At 35.9% G+C, this 24,660-nt stretch overlaps 1 protein-coding gene across 21 annotated transcripts in view; it reads left to right on the top strand.

Moving 5' to 3' along the window:
- SOX5 (SRY-box transcription factor 5) overlaps nucleotides 1–24,660 on the top strand; it is a 1,155,824-nt gene that overhangs the window by 1,088,089 nt on the left and 43,075 nt on the right. For all 21 annotated transcript variants that reach the window (XM_049885159.1, XM_049885162.1, XM_049885160.1 and 18 more), the window contains one exon: nucleotides 22,107–22,284. In XM_049885159.1, the coding sequence (XP_049741116.1) occupies nucleotides 22,107–22,284 (178 nt within the window). The remainder of the gene's footprint in view (nucleotides 1–22,106; nucleotides 22,285–24,660) is intronic.

Here is a 24,660-nt window from a genome sequence, read left to right as displayed (position 1 = left end):
TTAGCAAGCAGTGGTTAAGCGCTTGGCTGCTAACCAAAAGGTCGGCAGTTCCAATCCACCAGCTGCTCCTTGGAAACCCTATGGGGCAGTTCTACTCTGTCCTGTAGGATTGGTGTGAGTCAGAATCAACTTGATGGCAATGGGTTTGGTTTTTGGTTTGGTTATGAGAAATCAGAGGATAATCAAGATTTCATCTTGATTGAGAATGAATTCAACCAGGAGATTTGGAAAGTAAAGGCATTTTTAGTAATGTCGAGTGAGTGTTTTATAATGACAAGTTGGGAGCAATGGGAAGACAGAACACAAAAGTATACATACAGCATAACCACAACCAAATCACCAACAACACAACTATGAAAGCATTATTTTTATTAATATTATGAAAGCACAAAACATCAAAGAGATCTTGTATGTTTGAAATGGACTGGGAAGTGCTAATGTCTCCATAGGAGTGTTAACGTGGTAAATATTTTTTTCAAGTTCAAAAAGGACTGCCCAATATAACTAGAAATATATTTAATATTTTTTACATTTTATCTGGCCATGAGAAATGGTGGATAGTAGTAGTTGCTAGAGATGTAATTTCCAATATGTGAAAGTTTCCAGGAATACTACTATTTAACTTATTCTTGGAGCTTTTCAGGGCATGATCTCAAATAACTGTTACTCATTACACAGGGCTAGGACTGGTTTCTGGATGTGGAATATTTTAGTAATCTACAGTGTTGAAACAGGATTAGTAAAAGAAGAGCTGTCATTCACCTCTACATGTCAGTATCAAAAAAACTCCATCCATCCTGTAACTGTTGAACCTGGTACTTTCATAGGATGTTAGCCTCAGTGAATTATGACCACATTTAAATAGGTTGTTTTCTATTCTTATGTTTTAAACTCTACCTGACATAGCAGTCAAATACTAGAATCTCCTAGATATCTTGCTCTGTACAGCTGCTTTATGCTGTGTTGAATAGCTCTTGTATTTCCCCCACTCTGCCCGTATTCCAGTATCTGTGAAATAACTATTCTGTGAGCCTTTGAGATGTGATACGGATGTGTCACTCTCAAGAGCTGAATGTGTTTAAGAAGAATCACCCCATAGAGTTAAACTGTAAATGTGGCCCATTATCATCATCGTCACTTCTTGGGTGGGACGTATTTACAGTGGATATAACATAGTCAGCCCGTCATTTTGAATAAAAGAGTTTTCTTTTTGTGGTCCCATGTTGCTGATCTGAAATACGTTAATGAAGTGTTATCAACAGAACCCCTGTGATGAGCCCCCTCCTTTCCTTTTCATCTGAATTCAGTTGACAGGAATAGAAAACAGCTAGGTACTTAATAACCCTTTCAGGACAGACAGTATATATAGCTGCCATGTACCTTTTGTACCACTGAAGTTCATTGGGAAGGTACTGTCCGACTGACAAAACATGCTGCTGGCAGGCAGGGCCCTATATAACAGTTTGAAATGGAAAAAGCAGGCATGTGCTACAAATTCCCGTCTTTACAAGGTATTTATGCCCTTGTGGCACAATGGTTAAAGCACCTGGCAGGTCAAACCCAGCAGCCGCTCCACAGGGAGAAAGATGTGGCAGTCCACTTCCATAAAGATTTACAGTCTTGGAAACCCTATGGAGCAGGTCTACTCTGTCCTATGGGGTCACTATGAGTAGGAATTGACTCAATGGCAGTGGGTTGGGTTTGGTTTGTTGGTATGAGGTGATGCTGAAACATTGAATTTTTGGCAGAAAAAACATGAATTTCGAAAATTTTTATTTGGTGCTCATATGTACATCTGGACTCTGGGGTCGAATTTGTGTTCACAAGTTGTACACATATGTACCTCTGAACTCTGAGGGTATGATATGTGGAATGAGGCATCAAACAAAAACTGTGTTACCTGCTGAAAATTCAGACATGCTTAATGATTGGACATGTCCTCCATTACTAAAAACATATAGTATCAACAAAAAATTAAAAGGAAAAAATAATTGAGTCACGAAAAGGTTACGGAGGCTTTTCTAAGCTCAGTGATAAACTTAATGTCAAAATAGGTCATTTGGTGATATATTCTTATGATTGCTGGGGTGGGCAGGGGCTTGATCAAAGTTGTACCATAAAAACAGTAAAAACTATAAAACAGACTAAATATAACATTAGCATTAAAAAAAAAAAAAAAAAAAGAAATATGCAGAGGGATTTAAGTAATGCCCTTAGAAATTAACTGGCCGGGGTATGTTTCCCAGGGTTCTGATTTTGTTTTGACAGGAGCCTGTCTTGAACACAGCAGCCAGCTCTGATGAGCTGTGTCAAAACTTTTTAATAATGCAAACCATAGGGAATGTGCGAGGATGGAGAGTTTGAGCAGACACAGGATAGCCACAGAATCACACTTTTTTTTTAAGCAAAAGATGCACTCTAAAATAGGTTCAACCCAAAGGGCTCCAGTGTCCAAAAGATGTGAGTTAAAAAAAACATTAAATTTTAAAGGCAGGCAGTCAGTACTAAATAGGGAAGAAAAACAGAACAGTATGAAAAGATATCCCTATGTAGAGGTATCTAGTACAATCACTATGAACGTCATGCTAAAAATGCTAAGTCATTACTTCAGAGATTGAAAAAGCAAAATACACTTGTGGAGTTATTTTTCTTTTTTGGAAATCATTCATCATTTTGCTTTCCTAAAGCACACTTGAAATTTATTGAAATCCTTCATTTCCTATCCTAAATTATTGATCAGTGCCTCACTTGAGCTGTTGATAACTGGCCACTTTTCATCACGTTAGCCCCCACTGTACTGGAACTGTTTGAATAGACAACTGAGAACTGAAACTATAGAGGACTACTCTAAACCTCCAAGTAGACGCTCTCTTTCTGCCTCATTAAATATATTCTGCTTCCACATTCCTCCTTATTCGTAAAATACGAAGAATTTTAGCAATCTCTCCCACAGAGGTGCCTTAAATATAGACCTGTGTTTAAGATGACAACAAATGCTAATGTTTCATTTAGGTTGCACATTTAGTCATTAGATTTTATAAATTGATTTTTTTTCCTATAGAAAGCCTTGTATTAATACTTCTAAATATTATAAAATGAAGATGGAAAAGAAAAGAAGACAATAGACATAGATGTGAGAGTCAAAAAATAGAGAATAAGCTGAAGACATGCAAGTTCGAAACCCAAAGCATTCCAAAGTTTCATTTTTTAAATGAAATGTATCAGATATCATTGATGGAATTATGGAAGCTCAAGTAAGAAGGAAACCCAGATGATATTCAGCCCAACACACAATAACCCAGGCACAAGGCCATTTTACCTCTTCTTAGACTTCTACAGTAACAGGAAGTCCACCACCGCATGAGGTGGCACTATTTTATTCAGAATAACTCTTCATATTACAATTTTCTTATTTAAATAGAACTAAAATCCGCTTTCCAGGAGGCAAAACTTGTGGTTGCATGAATGGCAAGTGTATTTGTGAATTATCTCTCAGTTACTGGTGACAGAAAACCCAACTCAAATTATAATAAGCAAAAAAGGAGATTTATTACTCACATAAAAAAAAAGAAGAAAAAGCTATACTGGGATCAGGTATGGCTTTATCAGTGGCCCAAACAATATCACATGGAACTGGTTTCTGTCCCTTAACTCTGTTCTCTGTGTTGGCTTCATTCTTAAAAAGCTTGCCCTTTTTTGGTGTCTGTAAACCCTATGTTTACATCTCCCATCTATTGATTCAGCAAATATTAATTTATGCCTGTCATGTGCCAAGTTCAGTTCAAGGCAGTAGAACTACAGCTGTGAACAAAGCAGTTTGTGCTCTTAAGGTTTTGCAGTCTAATGGGAAGAGACAAATTATGAGCAATGAACAGACGGATGATTTTATATATTGGTTAGTGCTATGAAGAAAACAAAACATGGTAAAGAAGTAGACAGGGCCTGGGGACAATGGAGGGGGGTCTTCTTGAGACAGAGCCATAAAGGAAGCCCTCTCTGACACCTGACTCTTGAGAAGAAATTGACCTACAAAGGCCTGAAGATGGAATATTCCAAGCAGGATAAATAGAACCTGCAAAGGCCCTGATGTGTGAATGAGGTTGACGAATTCAAGGTTTAGAACAATGGCTGGGGTGGGTGATATTCAGTGAACATGAAGGAAGAGTGATAAGGAATGAAGTTGGGGAAGAGAGAAAAGCCATAATCTGTAGGACTGTGTCGTGATAAGGAGCTTAAATTGTATTTTAAGTGCATTCATTTTTAAAGAGAAATGATGCGATCTGATGTATAGTTTCGTCTGTCACACAAATTATCAAACTGTTGTAGTTATCTGCTTATTGTCTTTCTTTCTTGGCGTATGATATCTTTAGGGCAAAGGAAAAAAATTTTTTTAGTTTGTATCCCCTAAGCCAGTTAATAACTGCCACATCTTTCGCCTGTGGAGTGGCTGGTGGCGTCAAACTGCTGACTTTTCAGTTGGCAGTCCATCCCTTTAACCACTGTGCCACCAGGGCTCTGTGTAAGAAAAGTGACCCTAATTTCTGATTAATCTGATTTTTGCTATTTTTTTTTATTTTTTTATTTTTTGGCTTTTACCTAAGGCTTTATAATCTAGCTTGATTTAAACAAATCTGCCGAGTCCAGCAGGCTTTCAACTATTTTTAAAAAATCAGTGAAAATCTTCTACAGTCCTAAAATACCTTCAACAGAGTAGTTTTTAAAATAAGATTAGCATAATTTTCATCATTGGGATAAGTTTACAACCTCCTAAATTAAATATTTTTGAAAGAATAGCTTTCTTGCAAAAATCTTTCTTTTTTTTCTTCCCTATCTCTCCCTCCTCTCTCTCTCTAACCAGATTCTTCGTGGCAGTATTTGAATATTTGATAGTTGAGCCAGAATGTGTGTAAAAGTTCTATGATAATTCTCCATCATCATTCATAAGGCTTTTTATTGTTGCTAATAATCCAACTGATTAGTGTTAAATGTGGAAAAATGGCTTTAATAGATGCACAGTGAGTGGCATAATTCACATTACCAGAATTATTCCTTAGGGTGTGCTTGATATGCTCAAAGGAATTTGCAAGTACATATATGTTATCTAATGTATCCTAAAGTTATAGAATGTATCCTAAAGTTATAGAATGTAAGAGACACATAATAGCCAAGTGAAATATAGAATTGTTGTGTGCTGCAGAGTCAATTCTGACTCATAACAACCATATATATATAGAACCGCCCATAGGGCTTTCTAGTCAGTAATCTTTATGGCAGTAGATTGCCAGGTCTTTCCTCCCATGGAGCTGCTAGTAGGTTTGAACTGCCAACCTTTCGTTTAGCAGCTGACTGCTTAATCATTGCACTACCAGGGCTCCTTGAAATAAGAATAGCACGCGTTTTTCTTTTCAGGGAAAGGGAATCATTTTATAACTCTTCTTTTAATTGAAAGTATATTTATAATTTTTTTCTCATACTGAAATAAGAATTATGCTCATTGAACTTTTAAATATTAAATTTGAAATGTGTACTAGTTTATATCGAAATGTCAAATATTGCTAAGATGAACCTGGTTATTAGACCGTGGCCTATAGAGCAGCATTCCTACAAAAATATAAGCACTAAAACATGAACAGCTAGGAATTTCCTTAAACCTGAATTGTTTACATATGTCTCCTGAGCATCTCATGGCAGGAATGTGTTCCTTCTCTAGTTATGCACTTTCTTGTAGATTGTATAATGGGATGCTCCCTCTTGTGAGCTACAAGACTTAATATTGCAATATCCTACAGCATTTAGCACTTGTACCTCTAGTCACAGACTGTTTGATTCCATTGCGTGACTTTTTCAGAACCCAACCGTTTAAAAAATATCCTTTTTGATTTTGATTTTTCAAAAGGAATAAGGATGAGATCTCTAAATTTAAATTTAGAAAAACTAAAGGCCAGAGTTTTCATCTGATAAGTTTTACATTATTAAAATAATAAGAAGAGAAATGAAATATATACTCAAATAGATAAACACCTATTTTCCCCCAAATCATTTGCCAATACCAGAAAAGGCTGAGAATCTCAAATTTTCAGAAAACCACAATTTTTTTAAATTAAAAGGTTATTATAGTGCTTTTCAAGACTAATTATCAGTATTGGAACTTTATAGGAGACTGTAATTTAACTTGGGCCTTTCCAGAGCCAAGGAGTTTTATTTTTTCTGTTTTATTACATAATTCGAGTTGTTAAGGTTTGTTCTGCAATTTTGATGACTTTTGGCAGGGTGGGTATTTCATAAATAGGAGAAAAAGAAATCGAGACCAGGAATAGAAAGGGTGAAATTCTGCAAAAATTCTCCTCTTGTGGTATTTCCAGTAGCACTTAAAATAACATAAGAAAAAAAACACCATTGTGAAGTATGTATAAAGGCATTATGACAGCAACAGGAATGTCCTTAAATAGGTACAGATTTGTGTTGTCTTTATTTCTCTATGCAACTCTTTTGAGGATCAAAGTTTCATTTTAAGTCAGTGGGAGCTCAATATTCAGGTCAACCCTACATGAGTACAGGGCAAAACAAGAATTTGGGGTCAAATGATGGAATTTTTAGTCCTCATTTCCATGCATATAGTGCTGTAATTTATCAAAAAAAATGATGGTTCTGATACAATGTTAATAAAGGAGGCTCTGGGTAATTTTTGTTTGTTTTGTTTTTGCTTGCCTTTTTCTGTTGGCATTCGTAGGGTACATTGGGCTAGAATTCTGGTCTGTTATATCTGCGATTGTAATTTATGAACTAATGTAAGGAGAGATCAGTTCCACATAAGACTGACCATATTAGGAGCATTTCCTTTACTCCATTAAATTTTAAGGGACTGACCCATAATATGCCCAAAAAATGTTTACTGGATTTAATGTTTGTGTTATAAAAACTTGAATCTCAGTAATATAAACTGAACTCTTAGGGATCACTGTTTATGATGTAGTTTTCACTATATATTAATTTCTGGAAAGTTACTTTCCATGTTACAAGATGATCTAAAAGAATACGTCTCTATAAGGATTTTTAAAAATTCAGTAAAATTTTAAGCTATTGTCAGGTGATTTTTTTGGCTTTTGGTATAATCATATGCTGTTTTGGAATTATTGGCCTTATGAATGTAACAGTGTAAGAATTTAGCGAGACAAAAATACTAAATTTTTTTAGTTTTAAATTCTTCAAAACCGTACTTGAATCTTGTTTTAAAAAGCAAGATCCACATAAAATGTACAGCTAATAGGATGTGATTTGTCCTAAATGAGATATCTTATAGTGAGAAAGAAGGAATCAGAGTATCTTCCTTTGGAGTTAGACATACTGATGATCTATTCCAAGCAGTAGTAGACTTTACATTTTACTTGAAATAAAGTTAGATGTAGCCTCACTGGTTATATCATTAAAAAAAAAACACCTTTAATGACTACGTTGTTCACACGTAATGTTGCTGTAGTCACTTTTAGAAGCTGTCAAGATTGTATTTATTTGAGGCTTAGACAATAAAACTTTTGGACAGTCATTAACACAGTTTAATGGGGAAGATAGACTAGCAAACGGACTGTTAAAATACTATGAACTAAGTGTCATTAAAAGGAAAGGAAGAAGTTTTCTAGCACAACCTGGAGAGAAATAGTTCAATAAAGAAAGGATTCCTGAAGATGTGGCATTTGAGAAGGTTTTTGAAGGAAAATGGAACAGTCTGTACAAAGATACACAAGCATGAAAGAGTAGAGGGTTGAATTTCATCTGAATTATAAAAACAAAGAAGTGAGGTTGACTCTAATACATATCTTGAAATTGAGGAGTGAATTTAAGATTGGAAGTGTAAAGATGAGACTGCTTGAAGGTTGACGTCTAACCTCCTTAAAATGGCATTCTATGATCTAGCCTACCTCATTGGCCTCATTTATTACTGCTGTCTTGATCCAATCCCAGGAATTTATGCTCTAAACTGTAACACTTTCTCATGTATCATGCTATTTCATTCTCTCTTTTTTTTTTTTTTTTGCCTGTGTTGTACCACTCTACCTCTCTGGATTGCTTTTGCCCTCTTCACTCTACTTTTTCTTCTTTGTCTAGCACTTACACATAAAATTCATCTTAACTACCAACTCTGTGTAGAATTGTCTATTCCACCATATGTCACCCCACTGCACAAAGATGCAATTTTTGTATAGTATCAAAGCATCTTTATAGTATTTTATTGCCCTTACCTCCCTTTTTATGACTCTAGGTCCCTTGAGAGTAGGGATCATATCTTATTCATCCTTAGGAACAAACACAGTACCTTGCATGTATTCATTAATCTGTTGTTGCTATTGGCTGCCTGCTGTCAAGTTGCCCCTGCCTTCTAACTCAGTGGTTCAGTGGTAGAATTCTTACCTTCCTTGCAGGAGATCTGGGTTCAATTGTCAGTCAGTGCAATTCATAAGCAGCCACACGCCCGTCTGTCAGTGATGGCTTGTGTGTGGCTATGATGTTGAACAGGTTTTTGCAGACTTGGAACCCTGGTGGTACAATGCTTAAGAGCTCGGCTGCTAACCAAAAGGTTGGCGGTTTGGACCTACTATGAGCTGGAATCAACTTGATGGCAATGGGTTTCTAGACTAAAATGAGCTAAGAATCATTGTTCTTCTTCTATTAAAACAAACAACTAAAGTCATCTGTGGAAGTAAGCCAAGAAATTACCTGCAAATGTGTAACAGTTTGGAACTCTTTAGGCAGAAGTATCAAAAGCTAATGGCTTGGATCATTGAAGGATAATCCTAATGCATCATGAGAGGAATGAGACGGTACCTAAGAAAAATGAAACAATACTACTGTACTCTAGAAAGACCAGGTGCACAGAGAGGTTAGGGAATCTGAAAGTAAAATTTTTCATTGTTTTCCTATCAGTCTATGTGGGATACACTGGATTTAGAAAATAATACCATTCTAATCATTGGAGAGGTATTTTCTGTAGTGTAACTTGCATAACTTACCAAGTCCTTACCATGGTCTGAATGAAGTAATCAAGACTGTTTATCTCTTTTTGCTCTGATTCTGGTCATGACATAGACTTTTTCAGGTACCTTGAAATTAGGAAAAGGACACACCACACACTCAGTAACAGCCTGATCATGTATAAGCTAGTCAGTTGGCATTCTGGTTTATACATTAATCTTGTGTGTTTGTTCGCTATGAATCCATCTTAAAGTGAATGGTCTCCCGTATACATGCTTAAAAATACAGAGGATGCTGAAATCAAAAGCATAGGCTTACCCTAATATTGGCCGGTTTTGTTGTATTATTTAACTGATAGTTCAAATGAAGTTTTAGTAGGGAAAATTTTATCAATTTATTTGCTTTCCTGTCTTGTTTATGTGAGATTTTCTTCCTCTGTTTCTTTTTTGTGCTAGCTCAAAGATGGTAGGGAAATACCTTGCCCGTGTTTGTGTACCCTTTATTTCTTCTCAAAGTACACAGAACACCTAACCTGGTCAGGAATTCCCATTCCTCATTTTACCCCCCACCCCCAAATGTATCCGTATACACACACACACAGTATATGTGTGTATTTTTAATATACACACATATGTATACCAAATCAAAGCATGTTGCCATCAAGTTGATTCTGACTCATGGCAACTCCATGTGTTACAAAATAGAATTGCTCCATAGGGTTTTCTTGCTGTAATCTTTGCAGATTCAGATCACAGGGACTTTCATCCATAAAGCCGCTAGGTGGGTTTGAACCGCCAACCTTTATGTTATAGTCGAGCACAAACGGTTTGCGCCGCCTAGGGACCTTATATATATGTGTATATATATCTGAATATATCTACATATAAATATATCTAAATATATATCTACATATCTACATCTATGTCCATATCTATTTACCTACATACCTATCTATGTGTCTGTCTGCCTAGCTATCAATACATCTACCTGTTTATATTCCATCCCATACCACACAGGGACAAAACACCTACAGATTCATTTTAGTTGGCAATCTAGTGGACCATGGTGACATTCAGAATAAGACCAAATCTAAGACAAATGCAATCATTCTTTCTACGTAGTACAGACTAAAAGGTATGATCAAAACTTTTATGTAATGCTATCATTAAAGTTACTCTATAAAATCTTTTCTGCCATCCGGACTGTGAAATGTATCATTCTTTTAATGTTATGGGTTGGGAAAAATTAAATATGAAGCATTACAGCTGAGTTTCACTACACATTAATTATTTTAATTGACTGTTTCTTAAATGAATAACTGATAAATCAATCTTGCAATTCCTCATGCTTCATGACATGCTTAACTCAATACAGACACTTAAGAATCATTATGCTGTGAGAGCTTTAATGCAAATTCAAGATCATTATAATTAAAATCAGACTCTTACCTGATGCTCCATTCTAAGCCTTTTTATCTTTATTTTAATTTTCTCTGACTCAAACCTTGAATTTAATATTTTGGGATGATGGACAGAATCAATATAAGCTTCTTCAATATGTTGAGAAAAAAAAAATTCTCTCCAGGGCACAACATAAAAACTGTCCTTAGCTGACATTCTATATGCATACTCATCACCCCTTGGAATTCTTTAAAAACATCAGTTCTCTCCTGGTCAGGGCCAGGAAGACAAAGAATGCCTTAATGATTTTATTGAGGTTATCATTAAAATAAAAGGAGATGTGCAGACATCAGCTATAAATCACTATAAAATGGCCTCTGGGTAACCTTTGACACAACTCATTTGAAATAAACCTGGAATGGATTCATAGCCTTGGTCAAGCCAGTAGATGAGCTAAAGCTCTTTCCCATCCTTTTCCCTCATCATTTGCCATATTAGTTCCTTTCTAAGTTACTAGAAAGCATTTGGATGGAACCAAATTGGTAAGTGTTTTATGTTGAGATAAAAGTGGCCCATTTAAATAATAGTGTTAAAAATGTTTATGGAACTTACTTGAAATATTTACTCTTTTGATATATATTTTAGATTTATAAATATCTTTTGGAATTTACTTATATTTTGTTAAAATATTTAATAATTTGGCATTATAAAATTTTTACATTATCCAAATTGAGTTCTGCATGGTCCCTAGCACTTGGGAGATTAAAAATTTCTTCAGAATTAAGATGAAATTACATAATTTCAATTTTTACTCTGATTTAAAAAAAGAAATTATTGTTAGCAGTCTTTTTCTCTTTTGGCATTTAGGTAATTGAGAGGCAACTCTGTAAAGGCATCTCGGCTTAACCCAAATGACTTGGTTCAAGTCTCACCCTTATTAAAAATATTACCATTGGGAAACCTTTGATTATATCTAACCTCAGTTTCTCTGTCTTTGAAGTGGGGTTGGTGACACCTCACATTCTTGCTGTGAGAATAAAATAAGACAAAATGTGTAAGGTGCTTTGTAACTTGCAAAGTAGAATGTAGATGTCAGGGAGTAAAATATATGGTATTAGAAAATCGGTACTAAAAATGAACAGGTACATAGTTATTCAAATCATTTTTAAAATTTATAAGAATTCGGGTTACTAAGCTCATTAAGCATATTTTTGTATGTTTTGTTAATATTGAACTGACTTTCAAAAATATTTATGTAACAAACGTGCATGGGGCATTATAGGCATTCGTTTCTTCTTTGGAAATTAGGTCTTTCAATGATAAAATGTTATTACAGAATCATCATTTCTTTTGGAATAGGGAGAAGTTCCAAGGTAAAAATTGTATATTTCCTATATTCAACTAGGTGTACACTGTGCCTTTTATTTTATTCACTCTCTAACAGGTTTATTATGTGCAAAGGAAAAAGGGGAGACCCAACTTAAATCAATCATAATTGGAAAATAATTGCTTTTGATAAAGAAGTAGGATTCGATCAGTGTATTTCCTGTTTTCTTAGAGTTTATTTTAAATGTATTAGTTTTGTGAAGCTATATTGCTTTGTGAGTTCCTGTTTCTTTTCTTTTTTATCAATTCATTCCATCATTTGACAGTTTTGTAATTCTTGGTTAATTTTTTAACGTATCTTCAAGTGGAACCAACAGGAAGATAACAGTGACAAAGCTTTTTAATTATGAATTTAAGGATTGATCAGGTGATGTTGCAAGAAAACATTAAATTCTTCTTTACATAGAATGACCAACTTTGTAATTTCTGTAAAGCATTTTTTAAAAGCTTTTGGAGATTTACATTTAGAGGTTAATAAGCATGACTGGTATGATTATTAACATCAGTTCTTACCGCTCTGTGCTTCTTTTTAGCCTGTTGGTAGAAGGACTGTTAATCATTTTAAAAGACAATAACAATCATCCAGATGTAATGAACACCATAGGACAAAATAACCTTTATTATTAGGAATTAGAAGTTGTCTAGGGACCTGAGGTTAAACAAAGTTAAGTCTGAAACACCATACGCTTTATACTGGCTCATGTTATAACTGTTCTCATCAGAATATTAGTGTCAACACTTGTATTCCTCCCATTCTTCCTCTTTTCAAATATAGTTGGAAATTTTACTCTGCAGAATTTCTCTGAGTTGATTTTCATCTGACATTGTCAGCCAAACATCTCATATGGCACTCTACATAAATATATAGAAACTGTATTCAGATGGTATATTTTTAGAACATTACAGAAATAAAGAGTGAAGATTAGACAGGGGCTTAATCTTAAATGAAAGTCTCAAAAGCAAAATTAGAGATGTTAAAGGGAAGGGAGGGGAAATATTAAAAGGGAAGAAAAGAAAAAGTGAAAAGGAAATGGCATCTGGCTCTGCAAAGTATTACAAGTAAAATGGGGAGATTCATGAAAGTATTCCTGTGTTATGGTTGAAGAGTGAGAAACTAGTATTTTCCCAGATCAAAATGATTTTTTTTTTATTGTGCTTTAGGTGAAAGGTTACAGTGCAAATTAGCTTCTCATTCAAAAATGTAAACACAAATTGTTTTGTGACATTGGTTGCAATCTCTGCAATGTAACAACATTCTCCCCCTTCTTGCCCCAGGTTCCCCATGTCTATTCATTCAGTTTTCCTGTCCCTTCCTGCCTTCTTGTTCTGCTTTTGGGCAAGAGTTGCCCATTTGGTCTTATGTATTTTTTTATTTGGATGAACTAAGAAGGATGTTCCTCATGTGTATCACTGTTGGTTTTATACCTGTTGCCATTGAATCGATTCTGACTCATAGCGACCCTATAACAGAGTAGAACTGCCCCATAAGGTTTCCAAGAAGCAGCTGATTAGAACTGCCACCTTTTGGTTAGCAGAGACGTTTGTAACCACTGTGCCACAGGGGCTTCTATTGGTTTTGTAGACCTTATCTTTGTCTGCAAAGTGGGCTTCAGGAGTGGCTTTGGCTCTGAGTTAGCAGGATGTCTGGGTACCATAGTCTCGGGGGTTCCTTCAGTCTCTGTCAGACCAGTAAGCCTGATCATTTTTTGTGAATTTGAATTTTGTTCTACATTTTTCTCCCATTCTGTCTCGAACCCTCTATTGTGATCCCTGTCAGAGCAGTTGATGGTGGTAGCTGGAGACCATCTAGTTCTTGTGGGCTCAGGCTGGTAGAGGCTGTGGTTCATGTAGTCCTTTAGTCCTTTGGGCTAGTATTTTCCTTGTGTCTTTGGTTTTCTTTATTCTCCTTTGCTCAGGACAGAATGGGATCAATAGATATATCTTAGGTGGCTGCTCAAAAGCTTTTAAGATCCCAGATTCTATTCACCAAAGTATGATGTAGAACATTTTCTTTATGAACTATGTTAGGCCAATTGACTAGATGTCCCCTGAGACGATGGTCCCCAGCCCTCAACTCGGTACCTCAAGGTATTTGGATGTGTCTAGGAAGCTGCTATGACTTTGCCTTGGTCAAGTTGTGGTGACTTCCCCTATATTGTGTGTTGTCTTTCCCTCCACTAAAGTTGACACTTACCTACTATCTGGTTAGCGATTTCCCCTCCTCATCCCTCCCTTTTCTCATAACCATCAAAGATGGGTTTTTTTCCACGTGTAAACCTTGCTTTGAGCTTTTGTAATAGTGGTCTCACATAGTAGCTGTCCTTTTATGATTGACTTATTTGACTCAGTAAAATGCATCCCAGATTCATCCATGTTGTGAGATGTTTCACATATTCATCATTGTTCTTTATCGTTGCATAGTATTCTGTTGCAAGTATGTACCATAATTTGTTTATCCTTTCCTCTGTTGATGGGGATTTAGGTTGTTTCCATCTTTTTGCTATTGTGAATAATACTGCAGTGAACATGGATGTGCGTATGTCTATTTGTGTGACAGCTCTTATTTTTCTAGTATATGTTCCTAGAAGTGGGATTACTGGATCATACGGTATTTCTATTTCTAGCTTTTTAAGGAGGTGCCATATTGTTTTCCATAATGGTTGTACCATTTCACATTCCAAACCAGCAGTGCATAAGAGTTCCAATCTCCCCACAACCTCTCCAACATTGACTGTTTTCTGTGATCTTGATCAGTGCCTGTATTGTCGGGGTAAGATGGTATCTCATTTTGGTTTTGATTTGCATATCTCTAAGGGCTAATGGGAGCCCTGGTGGCATAGTGGTGAAAAGCTCTTCTGCTAACCAAAAGGTTGGCAGCTCGAATCCACCAGCCACTACTTGGAAACCTATGAGGCAGTTCTATTCTGTCCTGTAGGGTCACTATGAGTTAGAATCAACTTGACAGCAATAGATTTGGGTTTTTGGGTTTTTAAGGACTAATGATTGCAAGCATTTCCTCATGTGTCTGTTAGCTGCCTGAATGTCTTTTTTGGTGCAAAATGATATCTTGGTTAAAAAAAAAAAAAGTTTTAAAGCCATATAAGAACTTACTATATATTGTCTGTACATCCTTTGTAGAGGATAGATTAATTAACAGTGTTTAACAAAGTACCCAATAACTTAGTGGCTTTAAACAATAAACATTTATCTCATACATTTTGGGGGGATCAGGAATCTGGGAGCAGCTTAGCTGGGTGGATTTGGCTCAGAGTATCTCATGAAGTTGCGGTCATTTGAAAGCTTTATTGGTGCCGGTATATCTACCTCCAACATGGCTCACTCATGTGCCTGGCAAGTTAGTGCTGGTTTTTTGTAGTAGTCCTCAGTTCTTCCTTGCCATGTGGATCTTTCCATAGGACTGTTTGACTATCTTCCCAACATAGCAGCTGACTTCCCCCAAGGTATCAAGTATTTGGCAATGTCTGGAGGCATTTTTGGCTGTTAAAACTGGGGTGGGGCAATTGCTACTAGCATCTAGTGGGTAGAGACCAGGGATGCTGCCAAACTTCCTACAATCACACAACAAATAATAATCCAGCCCAAAATGTCACTGGTGCCGTAGATGAGAAACCATGCTCCAGAACAAGTAATCCAAGAAACAGCAAGATATAAATTGCAATGCCTCTTATGACCTAGTATCAGAAGTCAAGCTCTGACAGTCCTGCAATATCCTATCGGTTATATAGATCAGCTGTATTCATTGTGAGCAGAGGCTATGCAAGGGCAAGGGTGTAAACACCAGGAGGCAAGAAATATTGGGGAACATCTTGGAGGCCGGCTGTCACAGAAAGACTCTGTGTGTAAAAAGAATGGCATTACGTCAGAGCAAATTTTTAAATTAAAAAAAAAAAAAAGCTTCTGAAATATAACTGATATTCTAGAACCCACATACTTTCTTTCCTCTATTTGTTTTCAAAAATAAATTTGTACATTTATGTATATATAATTTACAAAATCGAAAACAAGAAAAAGACTCTGTTAAAGCATGAGAGATAGGGAACAGGAAACATTTTAAACAAGATTAAAGGTGGATAATATTTGAGTACCTTTAAATAAATTAAGGACTAACAATTTAAATGTAAAGGCAATGTGTAATTATCACACCGAAGCAAATGTTCCCAACTACACTACTGGCATCCACTTTTAAAAAAAGCAGGTATACATTAAGCAAAAGTGTAAAATGGCAAAAATAAGGAAGCCACATGAGAAGCCGGAATACATAGCCCTCAACTAAATACCTTAAGACATGCATTTAAATGGCGATCAAGTCTAATGGTAGCATTAGCACAGCAAAAACACACCTATCAAAGAATTCCTGGAGCTCTTTCTGCCTGGTTAACAAGGCATCTTGTATTTGTAAATCCAAAAGTACGCATCTGTTCATGAAAGGGACTTCAGGACTATGTGCTGTGTAAGATGATAGACTTGATTTTTAGGTAACAGGAACCTACCCATTAAGTGTAGAGTTTGGATGGCTACAGGAGTAGGATTCCTAGTTCTTCAGGGTCTAAGAAAATAATTTTGAGATTGTTAAAGTTAATTTTATCTTATATTATTTGATTGACTCTTGGACATAAATGTAAACCTTTTCTCATCTAAGTTCTTTATCCTTATTGATAATTCTGGTTTTTGTTTTTGTTTTCTCTCTCTCTCTCTCAAACCTCTACTTAATTGTAGAAAAGAAATACTTCATTTGGGTAGGAGAAATAAAGGGTGTTCCCACAATGAGCAGTAGGAGAGAAAAGGAAAGAGAAAGAATGAACATGAGCACAAACAAGGGAGGAGAGACGCAGCAGCAGAGCATTTCATGCAAGTCAGCCTGGCTTGCACCTTCCCTACTTCGTACGATTATTTCATTAGTGAGGATGATAGCAGCAGCATGATTAATTTTGCAACATGTTTCACAGTACCTTTACTCTTATTTCATATGAGTACTTATAATAAATATGAACAGTTTTCAAATTGCCTGAAATTATACATAAAAAACCCAAAACCAAACCCGTCGCTGTCGAGTTAATTTTGACTCATAGAAACCCTATAGGACGAAGTAGACTGCCCCATAGGATTTCCAAGGAGCAAATGGTAGATTAGAAATGCAGACTTCTTGGTTAGCAGCCAAGCTCTTAACTACTGTGCCACCAGGGCTCCATACCCTTTGCCATCGAATCGATTTCAACTCATAGCAGCCCTATAGGACAAAGTGGACTGTCCCATAGGTTTCCAAGGAGCAAGCGGTAGATTCGAACTGGCAACCTTTTGGTTAGTAACCAAGCTCTTAACCACTGTGCCACCAGGGCTCCCAGGGCTCCATATACAGATACTAATACATACATACACACATGTATAATTGTAACATAAAATATATATATATACATTTATATAAATAATACATAAATTATTATTCAATCACTACACGGCTAATAAAGAAGCAAAGTGTATTTTTAAATAAAATAACATATTAAATGTATAGATAAACTGTCCTCAAAGAACTCAGTTTAAAGGAAACACTGTTCCATATATATATAAACCTAGATTTTAAATAAAAAGTAAATGCATTTCTTTTCCTCATTGTTACTGACCACACCAAATCAAAGAGTCTAAATCAGATGCCTAGTTGACTTACATTTTCTCTAATGCTGGCATTTGCTAGCCTTAATGAATAGTTTAAATGCTAGTTAGTAAATAATGAATAAATGATTGAATAAACTTATAATACTTGTCTATTGCCATTAGAATGCTATAAATTTGTTAACTGCCGAGTAAGTCTTTGATTTTTAATAACTACTTTAGATAGATATTTAAGGAAGTGAACTTCTGAGACAACAGCAATGTGGCATGAAGTGGGTCATCAGTTAGATTATGAAAATGAATAAAGATGTTGCTAAAGGTGAAATATTTCTTTTGATGGGTATCATCATTTGCACATCCTCAATGGTGTACCTTGTAGTCCAAGGACTCTCATGCAGACATATTTCCATGTTGTAAAGGACAAGGATACAAATAGGAAGAAACAAATAAATAGACTTCTCCATGAATCTGGCACCATTATTTTCTCTTAGTGACCCTATAATACAGGGTAGAATTGCGCCATAGGGTTTCCAAGAGTGGCTGGTAGATTTGAACTGCTGACCTTTTGATGAGTAGCCAAATGCTTAACCACTGTGCCACGAGGGTCCCATTATTTTCTAGACCCCTATTAAACTTTCTAAGCAAAAAAATGAAGAAAGGCTAAGGAGTGGGAAGAGTGAAAAAGTATGGTAAATTCTAGAGAATGCTTTTCCTCTGATAAATTGTGTTTGATTTTTCTAAATTATTTGCACATTATAAAATTGTGAATATTATACAAATATGAGAGTAACGTGTTTTTCCAAAATAATCTTAATATTTGAAAACCTTCTGAGTGAAATATATTTTAACTTTATATAGTTCTTGTACGTGTTTGATAAATTTATGTGAAATAAACGCTTACATCATGACAAAAATAGGCATTTCTTTAATGTATCTAAGACTACGTTTTTCTTTTTCCAAATTCATTTGTTTATCCATATTTTTTTAGCTGTGTGGGAGATTGTCATTGGTTGAGATATGAATTAATTAGGGCCTTGGATATATTTCCACCATCACGACCACAAGCTGGTCTTAAGTGGGATGTTTGCTTTCAGACAAGTCATTAGTAATTATAAGTAAATAGAACATGTCTGCACTATATAAATATGTTTAGATTTTACTTGCTTTGCATTCCATTCCAGCTCATCCAGTGCTTTATTTGCAGATGTTATCATCATGAGTGTGTTCTGAAAACTAGTATTTGGATGTACAAAGCATTCTCTTATACATCATAGTATGAACTATTATATTTCCTGTCATATTAGACATGAACCCTGGGAGTTTTCTCAAAGAAAAATCTAATTAAACAACTCTTTAATATTAACAGAGGAAATTTTCAATGCCATACAGTATATAGAACACAGAAGCATAAAAACATCTCCAAAATAAGTCAACAATGCGTGCCTTAACTTTTTAACTCTGTATAAAATAGCAAACATGTATATTACTTTATTTTATTGCATATGTTCTGAACTTCATGTAGTTTTTTATATGATAGAATTATATTGTTAGGTCTGAATTTCAGAAGTTGTATTTCGTAAGTGTCTTTTTAAATTTAAGATTGAATTTGTCATATATATGGAAAGAATATTGTATGTTGAGTCTAAAGACCTGGATTTGAGTTCTAGCTTCTCTGGGCATTTGACTAGAAATTTCTGAGCTTTACTTTTTCTCCTTGAGGTTATTAACAACTACTTCACAGTCTTGAGGATTAAATAAATAATGTGAAATATTTATAATGCACATTACGTTGTTGTTGTTAGGTGCCATTGAGTTAGTTCCGACTCATAGTGACCCTATGTATGACCGAACAAAACACTGCCTAGTCCCACGCCATCCTCACAATCATTGCTGTGCTTGACCCCATTGTTGCTGTCACTGTGTCAGTCCATCTCCATGTGGGTCTTCCTCTTTTTAACTAGTCCTCTACTTTACAAAGCATAATGTCCTTCTCCAGGGACTGGTCCCTCCTGATAAAATCTCCAAAGTACATGAGACAAAGTCTCTCCATCCTCGCTTCTAAGGATCATTCTGGCTGTACTTTTTCCAAGACAGATTTGTTCATTTTTCTGGCAGTCTGTGGTGTATTCAGTATTCTTTGCCAGCACCACAATTCAAAGGCATCAGTTCTTTAGTTTTCTGTATTCATTGTCCGGTTTTCTCATGCATATGAGGCAATTGAAAATACTGTGACTTGGATCAGGGGTACATTAGTCCTCAGAGTGCCATCTTTGCTTTTTAACACCTTAAAGAGGAGTTTTGCAGCGGATTTGCCCAATGCTATAAGTTATTTGATTGTTTACACTCTGTAAGTGTAAATAATTGCCTTCTAGTAGTTAAAGTTTTCTTAGCTTATGTGCTTGCTTAAGCTTAAATGCCTACCTTCTATTTATCATATACAAGTTTCGAGCTACCTAAGAGATACTTAAGATTCTTCTTATTACTTTGTGTATAAGTGAAATAATTATAAAATGTTATTTCCAGAAGTTTCAATCATCGACATCATTAACAATTGGACAAATAATTAAAAGGAAATTGCTTTCCTCACTGCTTGATGATGTCATTGATAGAAGTGCTATCTTTCTAATGCTTTCCTGACCTTGAAAGTTACATTCTTTCATGTGTAAGTTACTTACTTAAAATTTAAAAAATGTATTTTATTTGTTAGAATAGAGGTGAATCATGCTAAGCTTTCGAACAACTTTCCCCTGAATAGTGCAAATAAATAATGAACTAGAAAGAGCCTTACCCCTCAGGCTTTATTGCTCACACTCATAACTATCAGAATGCATGACATAAATAGTCCACTTCCATTTTATAGTTATGGTTTTTAAATTTTCATCTAGACACATGAAAAATAATTAATAGAAATTGGGAAAGTAGTGTAATTTTTGTATCCTTTATGAATAATAAAAAATTTTTTTTTTATGAATAATAGGTGTTTGGTGTACTAGCTCAGTAGTAAATTATTAAAACAACCAAATTGTGAAATAATATCATATCATAGGTCAAAATTATTTATACAGTTACCAGTATAAGGATCAAGCATGCGAGTTCTTATTAATATACCATTAGCCTGGTCATACAATGAAAGAGAATGAAAGGGCAATTTTGAATGACATTTATATCAACTTTGGAACTGTCAACCTCTTATGTCCTTGGGGCCTTGCACTTTTTGGCTTTCAGACAACTGTGCTGCCTTGAATGGGGGAGAATATTAAGAGTTCCAGTGGGTCTCTTGCTCTAATAAATGCTTTGAATAGTCGGCTTTCAGCACGTGCATCTAAGAGTTCTTAGTCCTTAAAGCGAAGACATACATTTCACCCTATCCACACCCACATCGGCATCACCTTCCTCAAACCACCACTCCCCCTCCCCGTGCACACTCACGTTCTTCTTTCTTCTGTACTTATTAATATCCTCTCTTCCAGCTCAGGGTATCTATTTCTTCCTTTTTTCTGCACGGGCAGGTGATGAAACAGCTACCTTTAATTTTTCCTAGAATCCCCAAAACTTTTGCAAGAGTTATGATGCTGTCAAAGGAAGTTCTAGGGCTAGCTGAACAGAGGCCAGGAATTTCACGTAGAAGGAAGAAAACAGGTAAACCAATTTTTAGGGGGAAAAAATAATTACAGCTACATAGTAAATAGTCCATAAAGGCCCTGTCTGACAGTCAGGATTCTTAGGCTGAACTGACAAGGTGATCTGGATTCTAATTCTTGCCGTGCCATTGAATCGTAGTAGCAATTAGCTGAGCATGCATTTGCATGTTTTCATTTATTGTTAATAATATCTGGTATGTCACAATCAAATTTTAAAGGTTGAGGTAGTGTTTGGAGCCCTGGTACCACGGTGGTTAAGAGCAAAAACTCCATGTATTAAGGAAGCTTTTTCCAGTGTTTTTGATGCCTAGTTAATGAAAGGCTTTTAATAGCCTCCTTTATATTATATAAGGCAGCAGTTCTCGAACTTCAGCACGCATCAGAATCACCTGGGAGTGCTTGTTAAAACACAGGTTGTGGAATCTGCCTCCAGAGATGCTGGGATCTAGAATTTGCATTTCTAACAAGTTCTCAAGATGTCCTGATGGCACTAGACCAAGGATCACACTTTGAGAACCACCACTCTACTGGAGTATAGAAAGAGACATAATACTTTGAGTTTCTGCCAACTGAGGCATCCTGTGTAAGGATTACAGCCGACCAAGTCAACTAAATGTTTCAAACGGAATGATCTAGGAATAATTTTGCCCTTGTCATTTTAAAATGCCAAAGTAAACTTCTCAAGGCTACAAAGTTGCTTGAAGCTCAAACCATTCTTTGGAGGTTAAAAAACAAAAAAACTCCCTACATCATTATTTTACATTAACAACATCATGTCTCTAAATAAAAACGAGTACCACAGTGAACGACTTTGTAAGAATATTACTTGTCATATCATTTATGTTTTTTTCTCGGCAGTTGGGTGCACATGTACTTTATTATATCCAAAAAGGTGCTTTATATTCCGTAGTTGAAAGTGACCTTATGTTGATAGTTAACCCAAAGCTGTAATGTTCTGACTGACTGGTAAGATCACTGATTGGTAGACTAATTTGATGGAAAATGTCAGGCTGTATACCTGTTTTTATAGGCATTTTTGATCAGCCTTTCCTTATCACAGCTCATGTTCTAATGATCATTGCAGGATGAAGTGGCACAGCCACTGAACCTATCAGCTAAACCCAAGACCTCTGATGGCAAATCACCCACATCACCCACCTCTCCCCATTTGCCAGCTCTGAGAATAAACAGTGGGGCAGGCCCCCTCAAAGCCTCTGTCCCAGCAGCATTAGCTAGTCCTTCATCCAGAGTTAGCACAATAGGTAAGTTCTGTTTCTTTTGTTCTTGCTGATTTTCTGTTTATGGCAATTGAATGAAAACGTCTTTAAATGACAAATCACTCATATACTGTGCATGGCTTAGGTTTCATAAGAGAGTTTCAATTTAATGAACCTCATAGATCTGTTTTTAAAATACAAAGGATATTTCAAACTGATATCCAAGCTAGAGTGTCCACCTGAAAATCTCATTGTATTGGTTATGTAGCTGATGTCCATCGGTATATAAGAGTGAGGTCTAAATGACTAATCACAGTGAGTGATGATTCCAGAATGTTGTTAGGTGACTTGCCTTTTCCATCACTGAATTTGTTTCCATTTTTGTGGTGCATACAAAGTGTATATGATGATGAAATACATTCTGCCTGGGTCAGCATCTAGCTATTAGAATGTGAAGTTCAGTTCCATTCTGCTTCGGATAGACTTGAACATATCAAAGTACTATAAAAAGTAGTAGACTTCAATTCTCCATAGTTGTCATTTCAATAGAATAAACAAACACTAGAAAATATTTTTGTAAGCTAACTAAAGAAAAAAAAATTACCGTGATTCCAACTCATAGCAACTGTATAGGACAGGGTAGAATTGCCCTATACGGTTTCCAAGGAGTGGCTGGTGGATTCTAACTGCCAGCCTTTTGGTTAGCAGCCAGACAGTTAAGCACCGTGCCATCAGGGCCCCATCTTTTTAAAAAAATTAATGATATTTATTTTAGTAAGACATAAATTAGACTATAAAGTACTTACTTACTTCAACTACATTTTTTTATAGTTTATTATTTATAAGATACTGTGCTGTGCATACAATTATGAGGAGTCCAGCCCTCAAAGAGTCATCAAGGGGCTCATAGACTAGTTGGGGAAAGTCCATCTACCTATAGTGTAAATCAGCTATTGTAAGTATGAGTCTGGAACACAAATGCGATCCCATAGTCACAGAGAGGAGAGTATTGAATTTTATTTGGGAAAGATCAAGGAAGACTATGTTGGAGGTGGCCTAATTCTAACTGAGCATTGGAAAGGAGATCGATTTTTAGGCATTTTAGGCTCGAAAAAAAAATACAGATAGAGTGAAATATCAGGATATTTTTGAGAAATGTGCTGATTTGGCTAGAGTACAGAATGAGTGTGTGATGGAAGATGATGGAAGATAAAATTTCAAGGGATAGATGGCACCCAATTGTAGAGAGCCTTGAATGCCATCATCAGGAATTTTGACTTTTTCTCTAGGCAGCAAAGAGATCAGAACTTTAAGAAGAGTTGGCAGCAGGGAACCCCTTGTTTTAGTGTAGGAGAAGAGTAAGATACATGAGAAAGAAGGAATTAATAAGAAAGGAAAGGAGACAAAAGATTAAAGAGAGATTATTAAAGAAGAATTGACATAACTTATTCATAATCGAATGTATAGGATGAGAAACAATTTGGAGACATAGGAATCCAGGATTTTGAATTTATGAAATATGAAGAATTGTACTTCCATTAACTATGAAAGAGAAGACCAGAAAGGGAACAGGTTAGATGAAGAGATAAATATAAAAATTGAATATGTGTTGGATTTGAAGCACAAGGAACCATTTAAGTGGAGATGTTCAGAAGGAAATCGTAAATGTAAGTCTGATACATAAAAGGAGTGTTAGAATTTTAAACATGGAATTTGTTCATTAATGAGGCTGTAGAAGCCACAAGAGCAAGTGAGCTCACCAAAGACTGTGTCTGGTAAGAAGAGAAGTGGGATAAAGAATCATAGATATTACCTATTGTAGTAGTTATCTATTACTGCATAAGCAATTAACCTAAATTTTACCAGCTTTAAGCAACAAACATGCATTATCTCATAATTTCTGAGGGTCAGGATCTAGGAGCAGAGCTGGGTGGTTCTGGTTTAGGGTATCTCATACAGTTACAGTCAAGACGTGCCCAGGGTTACAGTCATCTATAGGCTTTACTGGGGTCGCATATCTGCTTCTAAAATAGTTCACTCACATAGCTGGTGACTGGAGGCCTGTTTCTTACTGGTCTTTTCCAGTGGACCTCAGTTCCTTGACAGAATAGGTCTCTCCATAGAGCTGCTCATAGCATGGCAGCTAGCCTTCCCCAGAGTAAGTGATACAAAAAGGAAAGCAAAGGAAAAATAACAGTACCTTTTATGATCCGGTCTCCAAAGTCACATACCATCAGTTCTTTTTTATTCTATTCATTATAAACCAAAACTAAACCCGTTGCTGTCGAGTTGATTCCAACTCATAGCAACCCTATAGGACAGAGTAGAACTGCCCAATAGGGCTTACCAAGGAGCGGCTGGTGGATTTGAACTGCTGACCTATTGGTACTAACTGATCTCTTAACCACTGTGCCACCAGGG

The sequence above is a fragment of the Elephas maximus genome, chromosome 4 (assembly GCF_024166365.1).
Source record: "Elephas maximus indicus isolate mEleMax1 chromosome 4, mEleMax1 primary haplotype, whole genome shotgun sequence".
Classification (NCBI taxonomy): domain Eukaryota; kingdom Metazoa; phylum Chordata; class Mammalia; order Proboscidea; family Elephantidae; genus Elephas; species Elephas maximus.
The sequence above is the reverse complement of the archived record's forward strand: the minus strand, read 5'-3'. Positions and strand labels throughout refer to the sequence as shown.